This window comes from Epargyreus clarus, unplaced genomic scaffold (genome assembly GCF_041222505.1).
Source record: "Epargyreus clarus isolate Ecla_fem2 unplaced genomic scaffold, WU_Ecla_fem_2.2 ptg000018l, whole genome shotgun sequence".
NCBI lineage: Eukaryota > Metazoa > Arthropoda > Insecta > Lepidoptera > Hesperiidae > Epargyreus > Epargyreus clarus.
The window spans coordinates 11,601,236-11,619,258 of NW_027332226.1; the positions used below are offsets into that span (position 1 = coordinate 11,601,236).

Here is an 18,023-nt window from a genome sequence, read left to right on the forward strand (position 1 = left end):
TCTCCGTAGAGGGTCAGCCCTTTTTCCACCTACATCTGGGCGCCAAAAAAAAAAAAAAAAAAAGCCAGAAAAATTGTATTCGGCAGCGAGCTACAGAGGAAGAAATAAAGGATTAATCGAAGAGAAGATTTTTATTATACAGTCCACTACAGTTTGGTCCATCGAGTCGCCGGATCGTCGGAAGCCTGGAAGAAATCGTCGGGTTACGCCGGGGAAGAATGGTCGTCACCAGGAGCCAAGCCGACGCGGCGGAACAAGAAGAAGCACGTCTGGAAGAACGCAACATCGAACGAGAACGTCGGAGAAGATTATCTCAGGACCCGCCGCTATCGCCGAGTCAGGGGACCGAAGTCGGAACGGGGGCTACGATCGACGCCGCCCGTACCACTATCGGATGGTCAGGGGCTACGACCAGAGCCGCCTGCACTACCTCGGTCGAAGCGGGGCCCAGTTCGAGTAACACCGTCCGCGCCGTCCACGGGGGGATTATGAGGGGGGCTACGAACGACGCCGCCCGCTCCGTGCCCGACGCGACGACGGAGGTCAGACACGCTGCTCGCGCCAGATCGCCGGCGCAATCGCTACGTTCGTCAAGAAGCACTGCCGCTACCCGGAGACGCCTCGCCGAGATGGAGGCGGAAAAGAAGCTCGCAGAAATTAAAAAGAAGCAACTAGAGATAGAAGCGGAATTAATAAAGAAGAATTTAGCTAACGAACTGGCTACTATTCAAGATGAAGAAGATGAAGAAGAAGGAAGCGTTCAAGCAGAGAACCTGCCGGAACCCAAGCGGAAGGTCGACGCCTGGCTCAGCACCCAACCGATTAACTCACGGGGGGAGCCGCGCGCCGAAGAACAGCCGCACTCGCAACCACGGGGGAAATCGCCTGCGGTCGAACAACGTATGGAGGAACTCACAGAAGCCATGGACAGATGGGTGAAGCCTAGATCCAAGTGCCCGGATCTACCTGCTTTCTTCGGGAATATCAACGAGTGGCTTATATTCAGAGCCATGTACCGGGATACCGCGAAGATGTACCAGTTGACACCAGGGGAAAACCTGCAAAGATTGAGAAGCTGCTTGAAGGGAGCCGCCCGAGACACCGTGGCCGCCGCACTACATGCAGCTACAGATCCGGAGGCCATTATGAAGATGCTCGAACAAAGCTACGGACAACCGGAATTCATCGTTGAACAAGCAATGGCGGAATTGAAGAGATTACCAAGACCGGGAACGTCGGCAACGGAACTTAATCAATTCGCCGTGAAGCTACAAAACACCGTGTACACAATCAAGAGTGTCAACTGTCAAGAATACCTGTACAACCCTCTACTGGCAAGAGAAGTACGAGAAAAATTGAGTCCTCACTTGCAAGCGCGATGGTGTGACTACGCAACGGAACACAGCGGAGCCGACGCGGAGATCGTGTTATTATCACACTTCCTAATGAGAGAAGCCAACCAGATGCTCCGACATAATTACTCATCGCCGGCAACGACATTTACGAAGCGGGAACACCGACCAGCAGTAGTAGCAGCCCCTCCGATCGCGAACAAGAGAAAACCGAACGCAGTATACAATGTCGCCGAGGAAGAACAACCTAGCGACATCTGTCCTAGTTGTGAAAAACGACACAAGCTAGTTGAGTGTCCCGATTATGCGGCACTACCAGTTTACAAAAGATGGGAGTTCGTGCGTCAACGAAAGTTATGTTTTAAATGTCTGAAGAGGAAACATCGCCGAAGTGATTGCCGATCGAAGTCATGCGACGTGAATCAATGTCGTCGCCCTCATCACTCCACGCTTCACCAAACCTATGAAGAAAAGCAAGAACCGAAGCCAACGGAAAAGGACAACACAGAGTCCGTGCTGACCTTGGACACTTCAAGCAAGAAGACGGTTCTGTTGAAGATGTGCCCGGTCACCGTCGTCGGCCCACGGGGGGAGGTGAAAACATACGCGCTGCTGGATGAGGGAGCGACCATCACTCTGGTGGACGAAGAAATAGCACGTCGGATCGGCGCCAAGGGTCCAGGGATGCCGTTGTGCATGCAGGGCGTAAGCACGACACAACAGGAGAATAATAGCAAGCTGGTCACCATTCACCTGAAGGGCGAAGACGAAAAACTACATAAACTAAGGGCACGCACGATTAAGAATATGAAGATACGACAACAGTCTATTCCGATCGCACTATTGAACTACGAACACTTACGAGATCTGCCGAGGGAGCAGGTGTGTTACAACGCTAGCCGACCTGGGCTATTGGTGGGCGCCGATCATTGGGAATGTATAGTGTCTCAAGAGCTGAGGACTGGCGAGCCCCACCAACCAGCTGCATCGCGAACACAACTGGGCTGGGTAATACACGGAACAATGCCACGGCATATCATCACCAATCAAGATAGCGTGCTGCACGTCTACACCACCGAACGAGGTGAAGACAAGCAAGATATGAGGTCACTGCACGACATGGTGGAACACCACTTCAGCATTGAAGCATTAGGCGTCGCTCATAAACCGCGAGTGAGCGACGAGAATAAACGGGCAGTCACGTTGGTCGAGCAGTCAATAAAGAAGATTGAAAAAGGATATGAAGTAGGGTTACCATGGAAAGAAGACGGGGTGAAGCTGCCTCAGAGCTACGACGCAGCATTTAGACACCTTCTGAAGATTGAACAAAAAATGGACGCCGACCCTAACTTCAAGCAAGAATATACAAAGCAGGTGGAGAATATGATAGAAAAGGGATACGCCGAGCCGTGCGACGGGAGTGAGAGGTCAAGCTCCGTCTGCTGGTACCTGCCACACTTCGCAGTTCAGAACCCGAACAAGCCGGGGAAGCAGCGGTTGGTTTTCGACGCAGCAGCCAAGAATCGAGGTGTCAGTCTCAACGATCATCTGCTGGAGGGTCCTGACTTACTACTGGCACTGCCGGGAGTCCTATTCCGGTTCCGGGAAAAGAGTGTGGCAGTTACGGCAGATATTCAAGAAATGTTTCTTCAAATTAAAATACGTAAGGAAGACCAACCAGCACAGCAGTTCCTGTGGAGGGGAGATGACCGGGACAAGCCGCCACGTCACTACAAAATGACAAGCATGATCTTCGGAGCGGCGAGTTCACCTTTCATGGCTCACTTCGTCCGGGACTACAACGCAGGAGTACACGCTCACACGCATCCACTCGCCTTCGAAGCAATTACTCGAAGTCACTACATGGACGACTTGGTGGCGAGTTATGAAGATATAGTGGAAGCTCGCCGTGCTATTACGGAGATACGAACTGTACACACCGCGGCGGGATTCAACCTGCGAGCGTGGAGCGCCAACGAAGTCGACGTGCTACAAGACGTACCGAAGGAACTACGCGCGACTGCACCTACTCAACTCGGCGGGGAAAGCATTACGAATAAGATACTGGGGCTATACTGGAACCCGGAGCGAGATGAACTTGGATTCAATACATCAATGAACAGAGTACCTAAAGATGTGCGTGCACAGAACCGTGCGCCGACGAAGAGGGAAGCACTGAGCGCAGTAATGTCCATATATGACCCGCTTGGACTTCTTAGCAACTACACTATAAGGGCGAAGATCGTCCTACAAAGTTTATGGAAATTAAAGATATCCTGGGACGAACCGATTCCTGAGGCAGAACAGGAGCTCTTCGCTACGTGGATGGAACAGCTGGCCGGCATATCTCACCTGCGGTTGGAACGACAATACGCGCTGGGGGACTGCCACAACCGGGAACTGCACATTTTATGCGACGCCAGCGAGCAAGCTTATGCGGCGGTGGCATACTGGCGCATCACTCGGCCCGACGGAAGCTACTGCCTGAGCCTCATAGCTGCCAAGTCAAAGGTGGCTCCGAAGCGGACTCAGACCATACCACGCCTCGAGCTACAAGCGGCGGTCATCGGAGCCCGACTGGCGGACAACATAAAGAAAGAGCATCGCATCGAGGCGGCACGAACGATCTATTGGACCGACTCTATGACGGTGGTGCACTGGGTTCGACACGACGCGAAGAGATATACTCCATTCGTCGCACACCGCCTGGGTGAAATATCCGAGCTCACTCAGAAAGAAGAATGGCGTTGGGTGCCCACGCACGAGAACGTAGCTGACGACGCCACAAGGTTTACAAGCGCGACAATCACGGCCGGGGATCGCTGGTTCCGGGGGCCCGACTTCCTAAGGCTCCCGGAGGACCAGTGGCCCAAGGAGAAGAGCGAAGATGAGGATCCACAAGAAGAGGTGGTACTTCACGTCGCCGCGAGTACACCCAACGACGACGAGTGGCTACCAGATCCCGCACGCGTCTCAAAATACGAAACACTGGTGAGGGCGGCCGCCCGAGTACTGGCGTTCGTGGACATATGTCGGCGCCGGGCGACACGCATGGAGTTTCAACACATAGAAAAGGCGGAAGAGGCACTCATACGTCGGGCGCAACGCGACAGCTTCCCAGAAGAATTACAGCTGCTGAAAAAAGAAAAGGCGATTACGAAAACTAGTCGACTGTTCCGGTTGGACCCTATATTGGAAGATGGCATATTAAAGATAAGAGGTCGCATCGGAGCAGCCACGGCACCGACAGCGATGAAGAGACCCGTTATATTGGACGGACGACACCACATCACTAGACTGCTTGTACAACGCGAACACTGCGCTGCGGGGCACGCCAATAGGGAACGCGTGACGAACGACCTGCGGCAGAGGTACTGGATAGTACACCTGCGACCCACAGTGCGTGCTATAGAACGGGACTGCGCCCTGTGTAAAAGAAGAAAGGCCAGACCTCAAGTACCGGCGACGGGGGACTTACCACGAGAGCGGCTGGAGCCGTTCAAGCGACCTTTCAGTTATTGTGGCATAGATTACTTCGGGCCCATGGTGGTAAAGGTTGGACGTCGCCGTGAGAAGAGGTGGGGGGCGCTCTTTACGTGCCTCACGACTCGCGCTGTGCACTTGGAAATAGTGCCGTCACTCTCTACAAACTCGGCAATAATGGCGATGCGACGGATGGCGGCTCGGCGAGGTTGGCCGCGAACAATGTATTCCGACAACGCTACCAATTTCCGAGGGGCGGATAAGGAGCTGCGGGCCGCGTATGAAGAGTGGGCACCGGCGCTGCGCGACGAGGGGCTATCACACCGTATGGAGTGGCGCTACATACCCCCGGGAGCGCCGAACCAAGGCGGGGCCTGGGAGCGAATGGTGCGGTCAGTCAAGTCAGCGCTGACCGCCACGCTCAATGAAAAGGTACCGGCTGAAGAGGTACTACATACACTACTGACTGAAGCTGAATATTCTATCAACGCACGGCCGCTCACCTATGTCAGCGTGGATCCGAACGATCCTGAGGCGTTGACACCTAACCACTTCCTCCTGGGATCATCGGCGGGCCTACCTTACACGGGTCCGTGCAACGAGGCCGACCGGCGAACGTGGCGAACAAGCATGGCGCTAGCTGATCAATTCTGGCAGCGCTGGGTACGGGAGTACCTTCCTACCCTGGTACCTCGAGGCGACTCATCGGGCGTCGAGCGGCGGTTGAAGTCCGGCGACGTCGTCATAATCGTCGACCACACGCTACCAAGGAACGTGTGGCCCATGGGAATCGTCGAGCGCGTCTACGAGGGTCCAGACGGCGGGGTACGAGTGGCTGACGTCCGCACCAAAACTGGAGTCTTCAAGCGACCTGTGAGGAAGCTCGTCGTGATGGAGGCTACGCAGGCTGCGCCGGGGGGAGGAGCTGTTGTGGACGACGAGCAGCAAAATAGTTGATAAGAATTGTAATACGTGTAAATACCAAATAATAAAGATGATACAACCAAGTAGATTAAGTTAGCATAAGATAGAATAAGTAAATAAGTAAATAATATAAAGTAAATAAGTAGAGAAAAATAAAAAATGTAACATGGCTCTCTGAACGGTAACGCTCGTAGTTGTAAACTAGGATAATTTGTAAGAGCGAGATAGATATAGAAAAACGAGATAGCAAATGTAAAATCGGGCGCTCTGATTGGCGGGCCAATCAGGACGACCGAATTAAATGATATAAATATTGGGCGTTTTGGCCAGAAAAATTGTATTCGGCAGCGAGCTACAGAGGAAGAAATAAAGGATTAATCGAAGAGAAGATTTTTATTATACAGTCCACTACACTAATCTAACGCTAACCAAACTAAATAAATAATGTAAATAGAATACTGTGAACTATACAGAAAAATGTTGCAACTCTTATATCCGGAAAACAACACCTTATTCGTACTGTGATGCATATTTCAAGACACAGTATAGGCTAAGCTGATAAAAGAGTGCTAAATATACATAACAATAACAGAGGCAATGAGAGCAGAAGCCGAGCTCATAAAATCCTTTGTGTATCCGCTGGAGAACGGCTAAGTAATTAAATGGAGTATTTATATCACCGAACCAGTGCAAATATTCCTTGTCTGAAAGCAAAATTAGGGTTGTCAAAAATTAAAGTTATAAAGGTGGAATAGTTTACCAGATGTTAATAAAGTCCACTTTAATCTGTTTTAAATTGGATTGGAGTTCCACATAAGGTCCGTCATAGATATGTTACCAGCGGAGTAAGTTGAAACGCCTTACCAACACTTAACGAAAAAAAAGCTTTAGCATAACTTGAAGAATTTTACTATTCTGTGTTCTTGGGCTGTGTTCTTGATTAACTGTGTGATAACACATAATTATGTCATACAATATGAGGCAAAAATCTTTCTAACTAAAAGCAGAGCCTCTCAATCCATTTTAAGATGGATCTTCACCCATCATTTGAAGAGCCGAATCTAGGCCAAAGCAGTTGTGATAACTTAAGTTTACTCCTTCACTGCTTCTAGTTACTAAATAACATTGTTTTGATGTTAACACTCACTCTCGTTTATACAATAATTATATTACTTATTTCTATTATGTGTTAAGTTTTCTTTAAAAAATATAGTAGAAAATAGTTTTATGACCCGTTCTAACTGTCTTCGTATTGATTTAGCGACCCTATATCGAGATAGTCTCAAACGGTACGATTGCAAAGCCGAGATCGTTATGCGCCGGCACGGAGCTGTCTTTAGACACGTCCTAGACGATATTGAACTGGGCATTTGGGTATTAAATAAATGTGCTAGTTATAGCTAACCTGTCAGTAAACATAGTATTTATTTATATTTGCTGCAAGATAATCGACCCAATTTGATGTTTGTTCCTTGAGCTCTATTTACGATAAAGTAAAAATAAAAAGATGAAAAGTACAATTTAATATATGGGGACAGTTTACACATGCTTTGACGATTCAACAGATATATGTAAATCTTTAAAGGAAGGATAACTGGACGGCGTGAAGGGTTATTATCTCTTCAAAACTCTAAAACAATATCCATTGAATAACTTATTTAGCCTTAAAAAAAATTTCAATACTTGACAACCCTTATGTTTGCCTATAGAAGATAACCTTTCTCTGGTGACTAGTCACCCTATTTGCTGACCTCTAATATTATAGAAAAACACCGAAGTATATGAATTATAGCTTAAATATAAGGTGTCGCTTCTGCATAGAAGGAGATAGGATTTTACAGAAAGTTATATTATTTAATAGTCTAATATAAGGATCGGTTTTATGTATTCTGACAGTTTATGATAAAAGCTCCCAGGATTAAACAGTTTTCAAAACAAATTAATGGAGTCATACTTTAGTCGATCATATCAAAATTGATTGATTTTAGTGAAGAATATAAAATAACAACATTTAAATAAGCATGGATAACTAGATGTCTGGTTTGTGCAAATGTAACAAGCTATATTGCAAATCGGGAAAAAGATATCCGCGATTTTGGTATATTTTTAGATAAACATAATTTCCTTTTTAGTTATGAAATAGGTACTAGGATACAAACAAAACCTAATTTAGATGTTCATGAAAACGGAATAATTTACCTAAAATCTGCAAAAATCTGATCAAATTCCACGATCATACAATAAGCTTATACGGCCAGAAATACCCACACCCACACAATATTTAAACAAGCGTAATAATTGCCTGTTATCGTGTTCCGTAATCCTACGAAAACGGGCCATGAAAGGGAATATCTCGTGTTTATTTACAAAGAAAAGGAGGCTTTTATGACTAGTCGTTTGAATTTTTTCTCCTCACAGTGATATAAAAAGGGCGTCTCGTCCTATACAAACTTCGTCCTCATCGCTGCTCACTTGTTTCACTGTGAGCGATTTTTTAGTAATCTTTAGCGATGATATTTGTGGGAGAATGCTTCATTTCATATATAAATATTCCGTTTTTATAATCACATGATATTAATTTCGAACTACCGCTCCGTATTAACAATTGGCTACCTGTATCATGGTATAAAAAAGGGGCGCGCAACTGTCAATAGATCAGAAGTTGTCCAATAGTGGGCACGGCACGGTGGTGCTCTGAACTGTTTGGTATTTTGCTTGGGTGTTATTGTTACTATGGTGGCATTAACGCTTATTCATTTAATTATTTTAACTATATTTTATAAATATTGGGTAAATTAGTTGAATCGAAATACCATTGTAGATCTACCTACCGGCGCGCCCACATATTATTGTAAAATTCTAACGAAAATCACTTAGTGATTCCTGTTTAACTAACGCCGTAGTCAGATTTATTTTTACTCCAGTGAGATTAAGACAGTTAAACTACTATGTCCTATCTAAGGGACATTTATATCCTAACGTGTTTTAATTGTCTTTTTAAAGTATTTTTAAATCCAACATAGTATCGATCAAAACTAGGACTGTAATCTTATTACGATTGCTAACAGATTTTCGGAGGTGAAAAATTGCATAAAATCTTTATCACCTAAATATTGCTTTCAAACGAATTAAAATAACTTTTGCATGTACTTTGTACTGTTATTTTATATTCCTTGAATATTAACAGAGTTATTCTTAGTCCTTTCTACTCTGTAGTTTTACGGTTCATAGTGAAACAGGTTAACTCTTTCATTGTCGTTACTCAATCGTGGTTAGGCAAGACCCTAAACGAGTGAAAGTAAATAGACTATATCTTGAAGCCTAAGGTTTAAGCCTTATGGATTACAGGATTAACTTAGATCCAAATTTATTTTATTACAAAGTAATTGTGTGTAGGTGGATCGTTACATTCAGCCTATGAAGTAGTTCTTTTTAATACGCTTTTATTATTTAATTTAATTATTAAAGTAAATGTGTAGACTAGAGGTCGAAATTTAAAATCATAAATTACTAACATATTTTATTGATATCATTGAATTTCGTCAATAGCTAATAAAACAAAAACAAAAAGAAATTATTGTTGATTGAGGAAAGAGAGAACAGTTTAGTCCTACTTATAAATACAATAAATACATCGGGGTTACGTTTGTATGTACTTTAAAAACATAAAATTTAACCACGTAGTCGATAATATAATTAGTATTTTAGTTAATAATCGTCAATTATGTAACAAAGTCTTACTCCTTAAAACGTTTCAGACTAGATTCTTTACAGAATCGTTGTGTGAGTCAAAGTTGAACGGATGATCGTTTGTGGCTAATGCATGCGTTACCGTGCTTCAGAGCACGTTAGCTGTACGTCATGGCTATTATCGGGATTGAAGACGTTAAACCTTGTCAGAAGCTTAATGGGCGTTTAAAACTTCCGATTTATCCAACATTTACAAAACAGACCTACCCAAATACTGGTCTGTGATGTCCATATTTACACTAATGTACTTTAAAGCGTGGTGGAGTATGCTTCAAGGTTTTCTCAAATATGGATTATACTGATACAAAAGTTAGACGGTCTTAGTACTGGGGCCCTTGAGCACACTGGGGAAAGATTGGGGCCAACTGGAAGGCAAGAACAAAAAAATGATATTCCAACTACACTGTAGTTATTTCCAAACTTAGAAGCTAAAATAAGGAAATCAGCACTGTTTCGAAGAAAATATTATTCTTATTTGAGGAACGATATACATTTTAAGTTAAGCATAATATATATATATATTTTTTATAATATAGGAGTAGCAGACGAGCATGCAGTCCACCTGATGGTAAGTGGCTACTGCCGCCCATGGACATCTGTAATACACCCCAGATAGGATTAGATATTCCTACCTGAGGTCGGCCACAGATGCGCCGCTAACCCTGAGGACTAAGCTGGAACGCCTCGGAAAAGTCTGTCTCCCGGCCGGAAAAATATATTAGCCGGTATTAAAGAAGAGTTCCAAAAATTTACATTGGCCTTTCGGGGTCCGTGTCCAGGGTCTCTGAAGTCAAGGGGGGCTAGTAATTGCAAATACGGTACAGAAAGCACCTAGTAGTAAGATACACTAGGAATATAAACTTAATGTAAATCCGAAGCTATTTCAAGCAACACATTTTTTATTTTAAAATAGAAATTTACTTTCTACGTACAATTAATTTCCAAAAAAGAATACTAGTGAACACCCTTGTTAATGGTGGGTTGTGCATCGAAATTTCCTCTCCACACCCATTACTGATTCGCCATATTTCGTAATTGAGGACGAGGATCGCTCTTGATCGTTTTCAATTTACACGGACCGATGGATTAAAAACTGACTCATATATATTTTCAGTACAGAAACTGGAAAATAATGAAATTGAAAAAGTAGTGGTATTGTTAATAATAAGCACTTAGCGTAAGAATAGTTTAGCTTAGTCGCTAAAAAGTCTACTTCTGAATTTTGAAAATGATAACTATTTCTTTAAACGATGATACAAAATACGAGGAAACCAACGTGCGTGAGAGTTCTTAAGAAAGTTTTGAAAGGTCTGAAGTCTATCAAGTCCCACTTGGCCAGCACAGTGGACTACGGTCTAAATCCCTCTCACTCTGAAACGAGACTCGTTCCCAGTAGGACACTAAGGGTCTGACGACGATATTTTCATCACAACCTTACAAATAGGTTTGGAGTTCAAAAACTAGTGAAATGTTTTATAAATTTCTTTAACCAGAACCGAAACATCCCCAACGTTCATAGACAAAATGAACGCAATCGCCTGAATCAGGCACATGAATCACGTTCGTCAATTACGGAAAATAGCGAAGCGTTAGTATTTCGCTCAATTTCGATGTGAAGAGAAATAATCGATACGTGTCCATCGAGTGACTCGAAACGGCTGCTTCTTTACTTCTTTTGGCAGAATGAAGAAACTACTTCAGTTCTATTTACTTGTAGATGTATTATATATTTACGTGTTTTTTCCAATGAAAAATTAACCTATTGTTTACGTATTATCTTGAATTGGAATTAGATTCCTATATCGTCAACATAAACAAAAACGACTCCACATACGTCGAGAACTGATATGAACAATTTTACCAATATCTTCTGACCAGAACACAGCTTTATACAGCTGTGTTCTCTACAGTTCAGAAACATCTATTTCTGCCACCACAAGAAAACTTCACAAATTTCTACCATGTTCAAAAAATAATTTTACTCGACAAAATTCAACGGATATAAATGAATTTTCGTTACCATTATAATCCAAAATTGCAGAGCAAGCGGCGGCTTGCGTTCTAAATAGTGCAATCAAAAGGTATTCAAGTGAAATGATATACATTTGTAGTCATAATTGTTCCTGCAATTGCATAAAATTGTGATATTGCTGAGCGTAAAAATGACACTCTGTTACTCTAGATCAAATGTTCTGATAACCCTTTCTGCAAGTGCCAGTTATATTAATATGTAAATGTTTTTTTTATATATTTTGGATAAAAGCCGCCTTTATATTCGACCACTGGATAATTTGAAAAAGGCAGTCACTGACGAGTTATCACATTCTTACTTATAGTGGAGAGTTACGTATTTATTGATAATTTTAATAAGGCGAAGTACAAACAGCACTCCCACAATTCAGTCAGAGAAAAAAATCCTGCCACGTGAATACTAGACGGATTTGTAGCACACGAGAACGTAGGGAAGCATCTCTTTCTTAAGATTATTTTTCTGTCAGATTATTAAAATTGTGAAAATTTTTTTTTTAATGAAATATTTTTTTGGTTTACATTTTTTACCACGCTAGTCACTGTATCATATCAATCGTGAATACCAGGAAAAAAATGTTATTAAATGTAATGATATTTTTATTTATTTATGCACACAAAAATACAATACAATTTTATTTTATTTTCATAATTCTAATTTCCGTGATAAAAATACACTCGTCATCAAGATTATACCTACATAATTAAAAAAAAAACCTTGCATTTTACTCATCCAGTTCTTGGTTTAATTTGAATTCTTCAGGTATATAATAAAGACACACAATACAGTGTATAAAGTAAATAATTTTCGTATTACAATGTAAACGCTTTGCACGAATCCTCAGATATTCGCTTCCCTAGGGATCCTAACACATAGACTCGAACAATGCAGTCTGGATGGAAATCATTTTCGTGTTACGCTTCGAATTTACATTTCCATTAATCTCTTACGTTTTGTTATTATTTTGACGCCTTTAGATTTATTGCTATTATAATATACAGCTTTATTCCTGAAGAGTATACAAGTATACCTAAGGCGCTAATATATCTAAGGCGATACAACTAAGCCCTCAGTGCATCTGTGATTAACCTCAAATCTAATCTGGGATTGAACATCTGTCTATTGGGGCTTACCATGAGGTGGACTATAAGCTCATTTGCTAACAATATCATGAAATATCATTTATCATTTTATTAATAAGTCACTCACAAGAATTTATTTGTGCTTTCTGAAAATAAGAACAATAGAACATTGCAAAGTGTTTTCTTAGAACCTGCAGATGGCCACTTGCCTGAGGGATTATAGCGACAAGAAAGGCACTGGCGAACGAAATGTGTTTCTTGTTACTTTGATTTCACAGTTACTTTGGAAAAAATGTACAGCCAGCTCCAAAAGTAGATGAACATATTAACGCTTCAAAAATACCTATACCTACACCCCATAGATTAGTAAATACTTCTTTATTCATTATGTAAATTACGCAGTATTACTTATTTATTCGTAAATTTTCTCTAACTCGATATGATTTTTATTTGTCAAGAATTCAAAAAAATAACTGACAAATCAGTCTTTTGTGACTTCATTAAATTTCAAAGCGGCGAAGTATTTTTACTTATCAAAGATCAACCAACTGTTCATTAGTAACTGAACACAATTAGAACCAAAAGTAGATGAACGTCGTAAAGTTTCAAAAGTAGATGAACACTAGTGTCAAAAGTAGCTCAACAATGCGTAATACTAGTGACATTAGCGATTTTGTACATACGATGTTCAGCTCCTTTTGATGCGTCAGTGTTCATCTAATTGTGACGCTTTACGATGTTCATCTAACTATGACACTAAGGGCGTTCAGCTGTTTATGAACGCTTGGGTGTATAGGTATTTTAGAAACCTTATTCTGTATATTTACTTTTGAACCTGACTGTACATTAATTAAATTGAGAAAATGGCTAATGATAACATAAAGCTCACAATGTTATGTACTTGTTTAATTAAGACATTGCCATTGTAATTTTAAGTTCTCGTTGTCAAATTAGGATAATTTCATAATAACTGTAGAGGCTGTGGTATGGATGTGGACTGGCTTACATATGAGGCGACCATCTTAGACCTCAAGAGTGACGTAAGTATGCTTAGCCTTAAGTAGAATCTGTTATATGTAGTGGTATAGTTTGTCATAGATGTACATGAGCGGCAATAAATAATTTACGAGTACCATCCGGTGGACTGCAAGTCTTAAATATAGTGCAAGGCTCTCAAATACGCTGCAAAAAACAAATATACACTACACTTGGCGGTAAGGTTACTGAGCAGTCTCCTGGAGATATAAAAATATGTAATCATTCTCAAATAGAATTTAGGTTTTCCCTAAGGCCACAGCGTAACTCAGAGGATTACATAAGTTACCCCTCGTATATGTGTCTCAGCCTTATCAGATCCTTCAAGCTAATAAACAGTTTCACTCTGCAATAAAAGGCAGATATAGATAGGATAGCAGAACCCTTTGCGGTTCGACTCCGGCGGCACCACCGCCACACTTATTTCTGCCTCATAACAGCAGTCTTAAGCGCTGCTGTGTGCTGGTTTGAAGGGTGTGCTAAGGGAGAAATTTTCCGGATTACCTCAGGTAGGAATATTTAATTCTATCCGGGGTTGATAACAGATGTTAATGGGCGGCAGTAGCCTTTTATATCAGGTGGACTGCATGCTCATCTGCTACTCCTATATTATAAAAAAGTAATAATAATATGGCGGTGCAACTATCGCAGTTGTACCATCCAGGGTTGCCTTTAAAAATTATATTTAAAAATACTCCTCATAATATAAAGTGCTTCTGTATTGAAATTGCTAGCGCCTCTCGGGATCACAACGCAGACAGAAGCATTGCTGTCGATTGAAATGTTACTTCATATACTTATTTTAAAACATACCAATTTTTCTCCGGTGAATTCTGAACTCAACATCAGCTTGATTATTTTTAGCGATTTCAGTACTTTAATCAGTGTTTTAAGTGCTTTATTGTTTCGTTGTTTTATTGCTTGGTGTTATGAATATTTAGAAGTGACTATGTGTGTTGTCTTTGAAGAGGTATTTAATATCGATTGTTAAATCTGGAGATGTTTATATTAGTCGGAAAATCGCGAAGGCTTGAAACACATTGACGCTATTCAAATTTGGATGGAAGCCGTCTGCAGTCCGTCCGTCTGCAATGAAAAATAAATAAAAATGTTCAGTCGTTAGCTAGCTAGCTCATCCAGAGCTCCATCGGATACCTTACCTTACGGGTGCTATGAATATATAAGGGCGAATTCTTATGTTCCGAAAAACCCAGTCTTACCCAGTCATGAATCTGAAATCCAAATCTATTATTTAAATGTCTGTCTAGCTGGAGCTCAAAACTGGAACTCTCTTAACGCGGTCAATATTTTATAAAGATACATCACTTTAATTATCTCGTCGTCATAACATCATCAACCCATTACTGTCCCACTGCTGGACACGGGGTTTCTCTTATGCCTGCCACAACAGTCCACCACAGTTCACCGGAGAGGTTTTCTTGTGCAGGTTTATATAGGTAACGTACGCTAGACCTTAGCGTGTATGGCTTACATTAGGGTGAAAAGTATTATGGCCACAGTCTGCCACGTTGGCCCCGAGCGGATCAGTAGATTTCATACAACTTTAAGATTGTTAAAATATCTCTCAGGCGTGTGAGGTTTTCTCACAACATTTTTCTTCACGCTTTAAGCAAGCGAAATTAATTTGTAATATACACATTATTATTATTATTAACAGCCATAGGTGCATGAGATTCAAACTTCGGACCTGGCGATTGACACCACCACTGCTTTGATGTATTTATATTGCTTTAATCATCTCCTTATGTGTGCATGTTGGTATATACATATATGAACATAATATGATATACACTTCACCTATACAGTATGTTAGCTATGCATCTGTATACAAAAAATGTAAGTGTCCTTTTACATATAAAACTTTGAAAGTAGCACTTACCGAGAGAAGCTTGCTCTTATAGCAAACTTTAGAACGGAATGTTGAAGAGTTTTCTTCGTGTTCCTTTTGGAAACTCAGTGCTTAATGGAATTTCCCTGAATTTTGTTGTAAATAAAATTCTGCGTCTTTTGACGCATTTTCAGTGCTAAAGGAACGTGTATTATCTGAGAGAATCGCGAGATATTTGTATTTCAAGTTGGAAATAAGAAAGAAATGTTGTACGAGTGAGTAATTTTTTTTACAAAAGTAATTTTATATTGTTAATTATTTTACATTTATTCGCGTTTATAACTTAAGTTAAATAATTTACTACTTACTTACCCTAATATATAATACAACACGTTTTACAAATAAACCGATATTAACATATTTGTAGTACAATTTCACTTATGTCACATGGGCCATGGCTTCACCTACATTTTTAATATCTCATCATAATTATTTCGCCAATTTTATAGAACTTCATTTTATGTGTGGGTACCATACAATCCTACGAAAGGCTAAAATCAAAACTTAAATAAGATAACACACAAGTAATTTCTACGTCATACGTAGCTCTATGGTACTCCCATTCAGCTATAACAATGAATTCTCAATTCAGGCGCCCAAAATAACAAGCAATTACATATTCGATATTAATTACTTTGTAATTATTCAAATCGAAATAGCCTCATAATACAAATATCCAGTTAAAACCGCAAAATTCAAGCATATTGCGGTTCAACCCAATATCTGTGTGAGTTGTGAATATGGAATGATTTTGTAATATTGTTTCAATAATAAATAAGACTTTCTAACCTCATAACAGTTTTTTTTTTTTTTATAATATAGGAGTAACAGACGAGCATGCAGTCCACCTGATGGTAAGTGGCTACTGCCGCCCATGGACATCTGTGATCAACCCCAGATAGGGTTAGATATTCCTACCTGAGGTCGGCGACAGATGCGCCGCTACCCCTGAGGACTAAGCTGGAACGCCTCGGAAAAGTATGTCTCCCTTACCACACCCTTCAAACCGGAACACAGCAGCGCTTAACACTGCTGTTATTAGGCAGAAATAGGTGTGGCGGTGGTGCCGCCGGAGTCGAACCACAAAGGGTTCTACCACCTTCAAAGTTATAACACTATGTTACAATTTTTCATGATGGGTTCCATGGGCACACACATATACGAATAGCGAGATCAATGATTTCAACACGCGGGTATGATTGTCCTATATGGACATTACAGATGTATAGTCCGTGTAAAACTGCTAGTCCGCTCTGAATATACAAATGAATCGCGTTACCATAGCAAATTGTATGACTACACATGCTCGCAACCACTTCAGAGCGGACTATACATGGGTGGCAGTTACCCCTTACAATCAGGTGGACTGCTTGCTTGTTTGTTGTTTCAATCATACAAATAACCCTTCCTTGGCAGTCGGGTAAAGGGTAAAAAGTAGCCATGAAATGCCTACTTTGTTATTTCATGTGGTTTTTATATTGGCCTTATATGTGTTTCTTCCTTACGTTTTCTCCAATTATTTAACGTACTTACCTATGAGTCTATTTTTGAATTGTAAATACGTTCTACGCTATCGAATGTCGATTTCGTTACGCGACTGTGTTGCATACTATCTACGCGTCTATCTAGGCCGAAACCACACCAAAGAACGGTTCGGTGTGGTTTCAGCTTTATCTACGTTTGATGTTATCGTTGAGAGTAGAGAGCTAGAAACATGTCCTATGTATCAACTGATTTTTGTATGCTCCATTAGTTACTTCTGTTTAAGTGAGAACTTATTTCCCCTATTTCTGTGTAAGAGATTCTTAAGGTGGTATAATTCTCCAGGGATAGCTTTTTGCCTTTTAGTACCCGTGTTTGTGTGCTGTTCTCTAAATTGAAAGGTGTGTCGTTAGCCATTTCTGACCCACTACTGGGTACAGAGCTCGTTCGGAAGTGAGAAGGGCTTACGTTATAGTCCATCTTTAACCAAGTGCAAATTGGTGGACTTCAGAAACTTTTTGAGATGGCTTAGTAGAAAAATATAAGATATATTTTGGGTTTTAGGTAAATAAATTTCGCTATACCTGTTTCTACTTCGTAGTAGCATAAGTCATGCTGTAACATACTTATTTTCAGACATTTTTTTATTTTTTTTTGCTGTATTTATTTTTTAAAAAAAATTACTTACTAAGATGTCCTGATTCTTCAAAGGTTGCAACACTTCTGTGGTTGACTTTAGTTCCTATTTCATCAAAAGTAAGACGTAATATTTTTTATTTAAGTCTTCATAGTAAAATAGTCTCATTGGGACGGATTAAAATTCCAAAAGGCACCTGTAATCTTGATATGGCGTTCCTGTTGATTCAGCGAAATATCCTCTTTCACAGGGAGTGCACTACTTACGTGAACTGGATCTGATGCTAGGCTTTGCCGTAATCATAGAGCTGAGTTCAAGTGTCATTGTAGATTAGCTCTTT

At 41.2% G+C, this 18,023-nt stretch overlaps 1 protein-coding gene across 1 annotated transcript; it reads left to right on the plus strand.

Moving 5' to 3' along the window:
- The first annotated feature begins 218 nt into the window (after nucleotides 1-218).
- Nucleotides 219-5,792, plus strand: LOC140749650 (uncharacterized). Its single transcript, XM_073082764.1, has one exon. The coding sequence runs from the start codon at nucleotides 219-221 to the stop codon at nucleotides 5,790-5,792; it is 5,574 nt and encodes a 1,857-aa protein (XP_072938865.1).
- The last annotated feature ends 12,231 nt before the right edge of the window (nucleotides 5,793-18,023 follow it).

Bases quoted from the DNA above. Each gene is read 5' to 3' on its own strand.
- LOC140749650 (XM_073082764.1), top strand. From the start codon at position 219: ATGGTCGTCACCAGGAGCCAAGCCGACGCGGCGGAACAAGAAGAAGCA.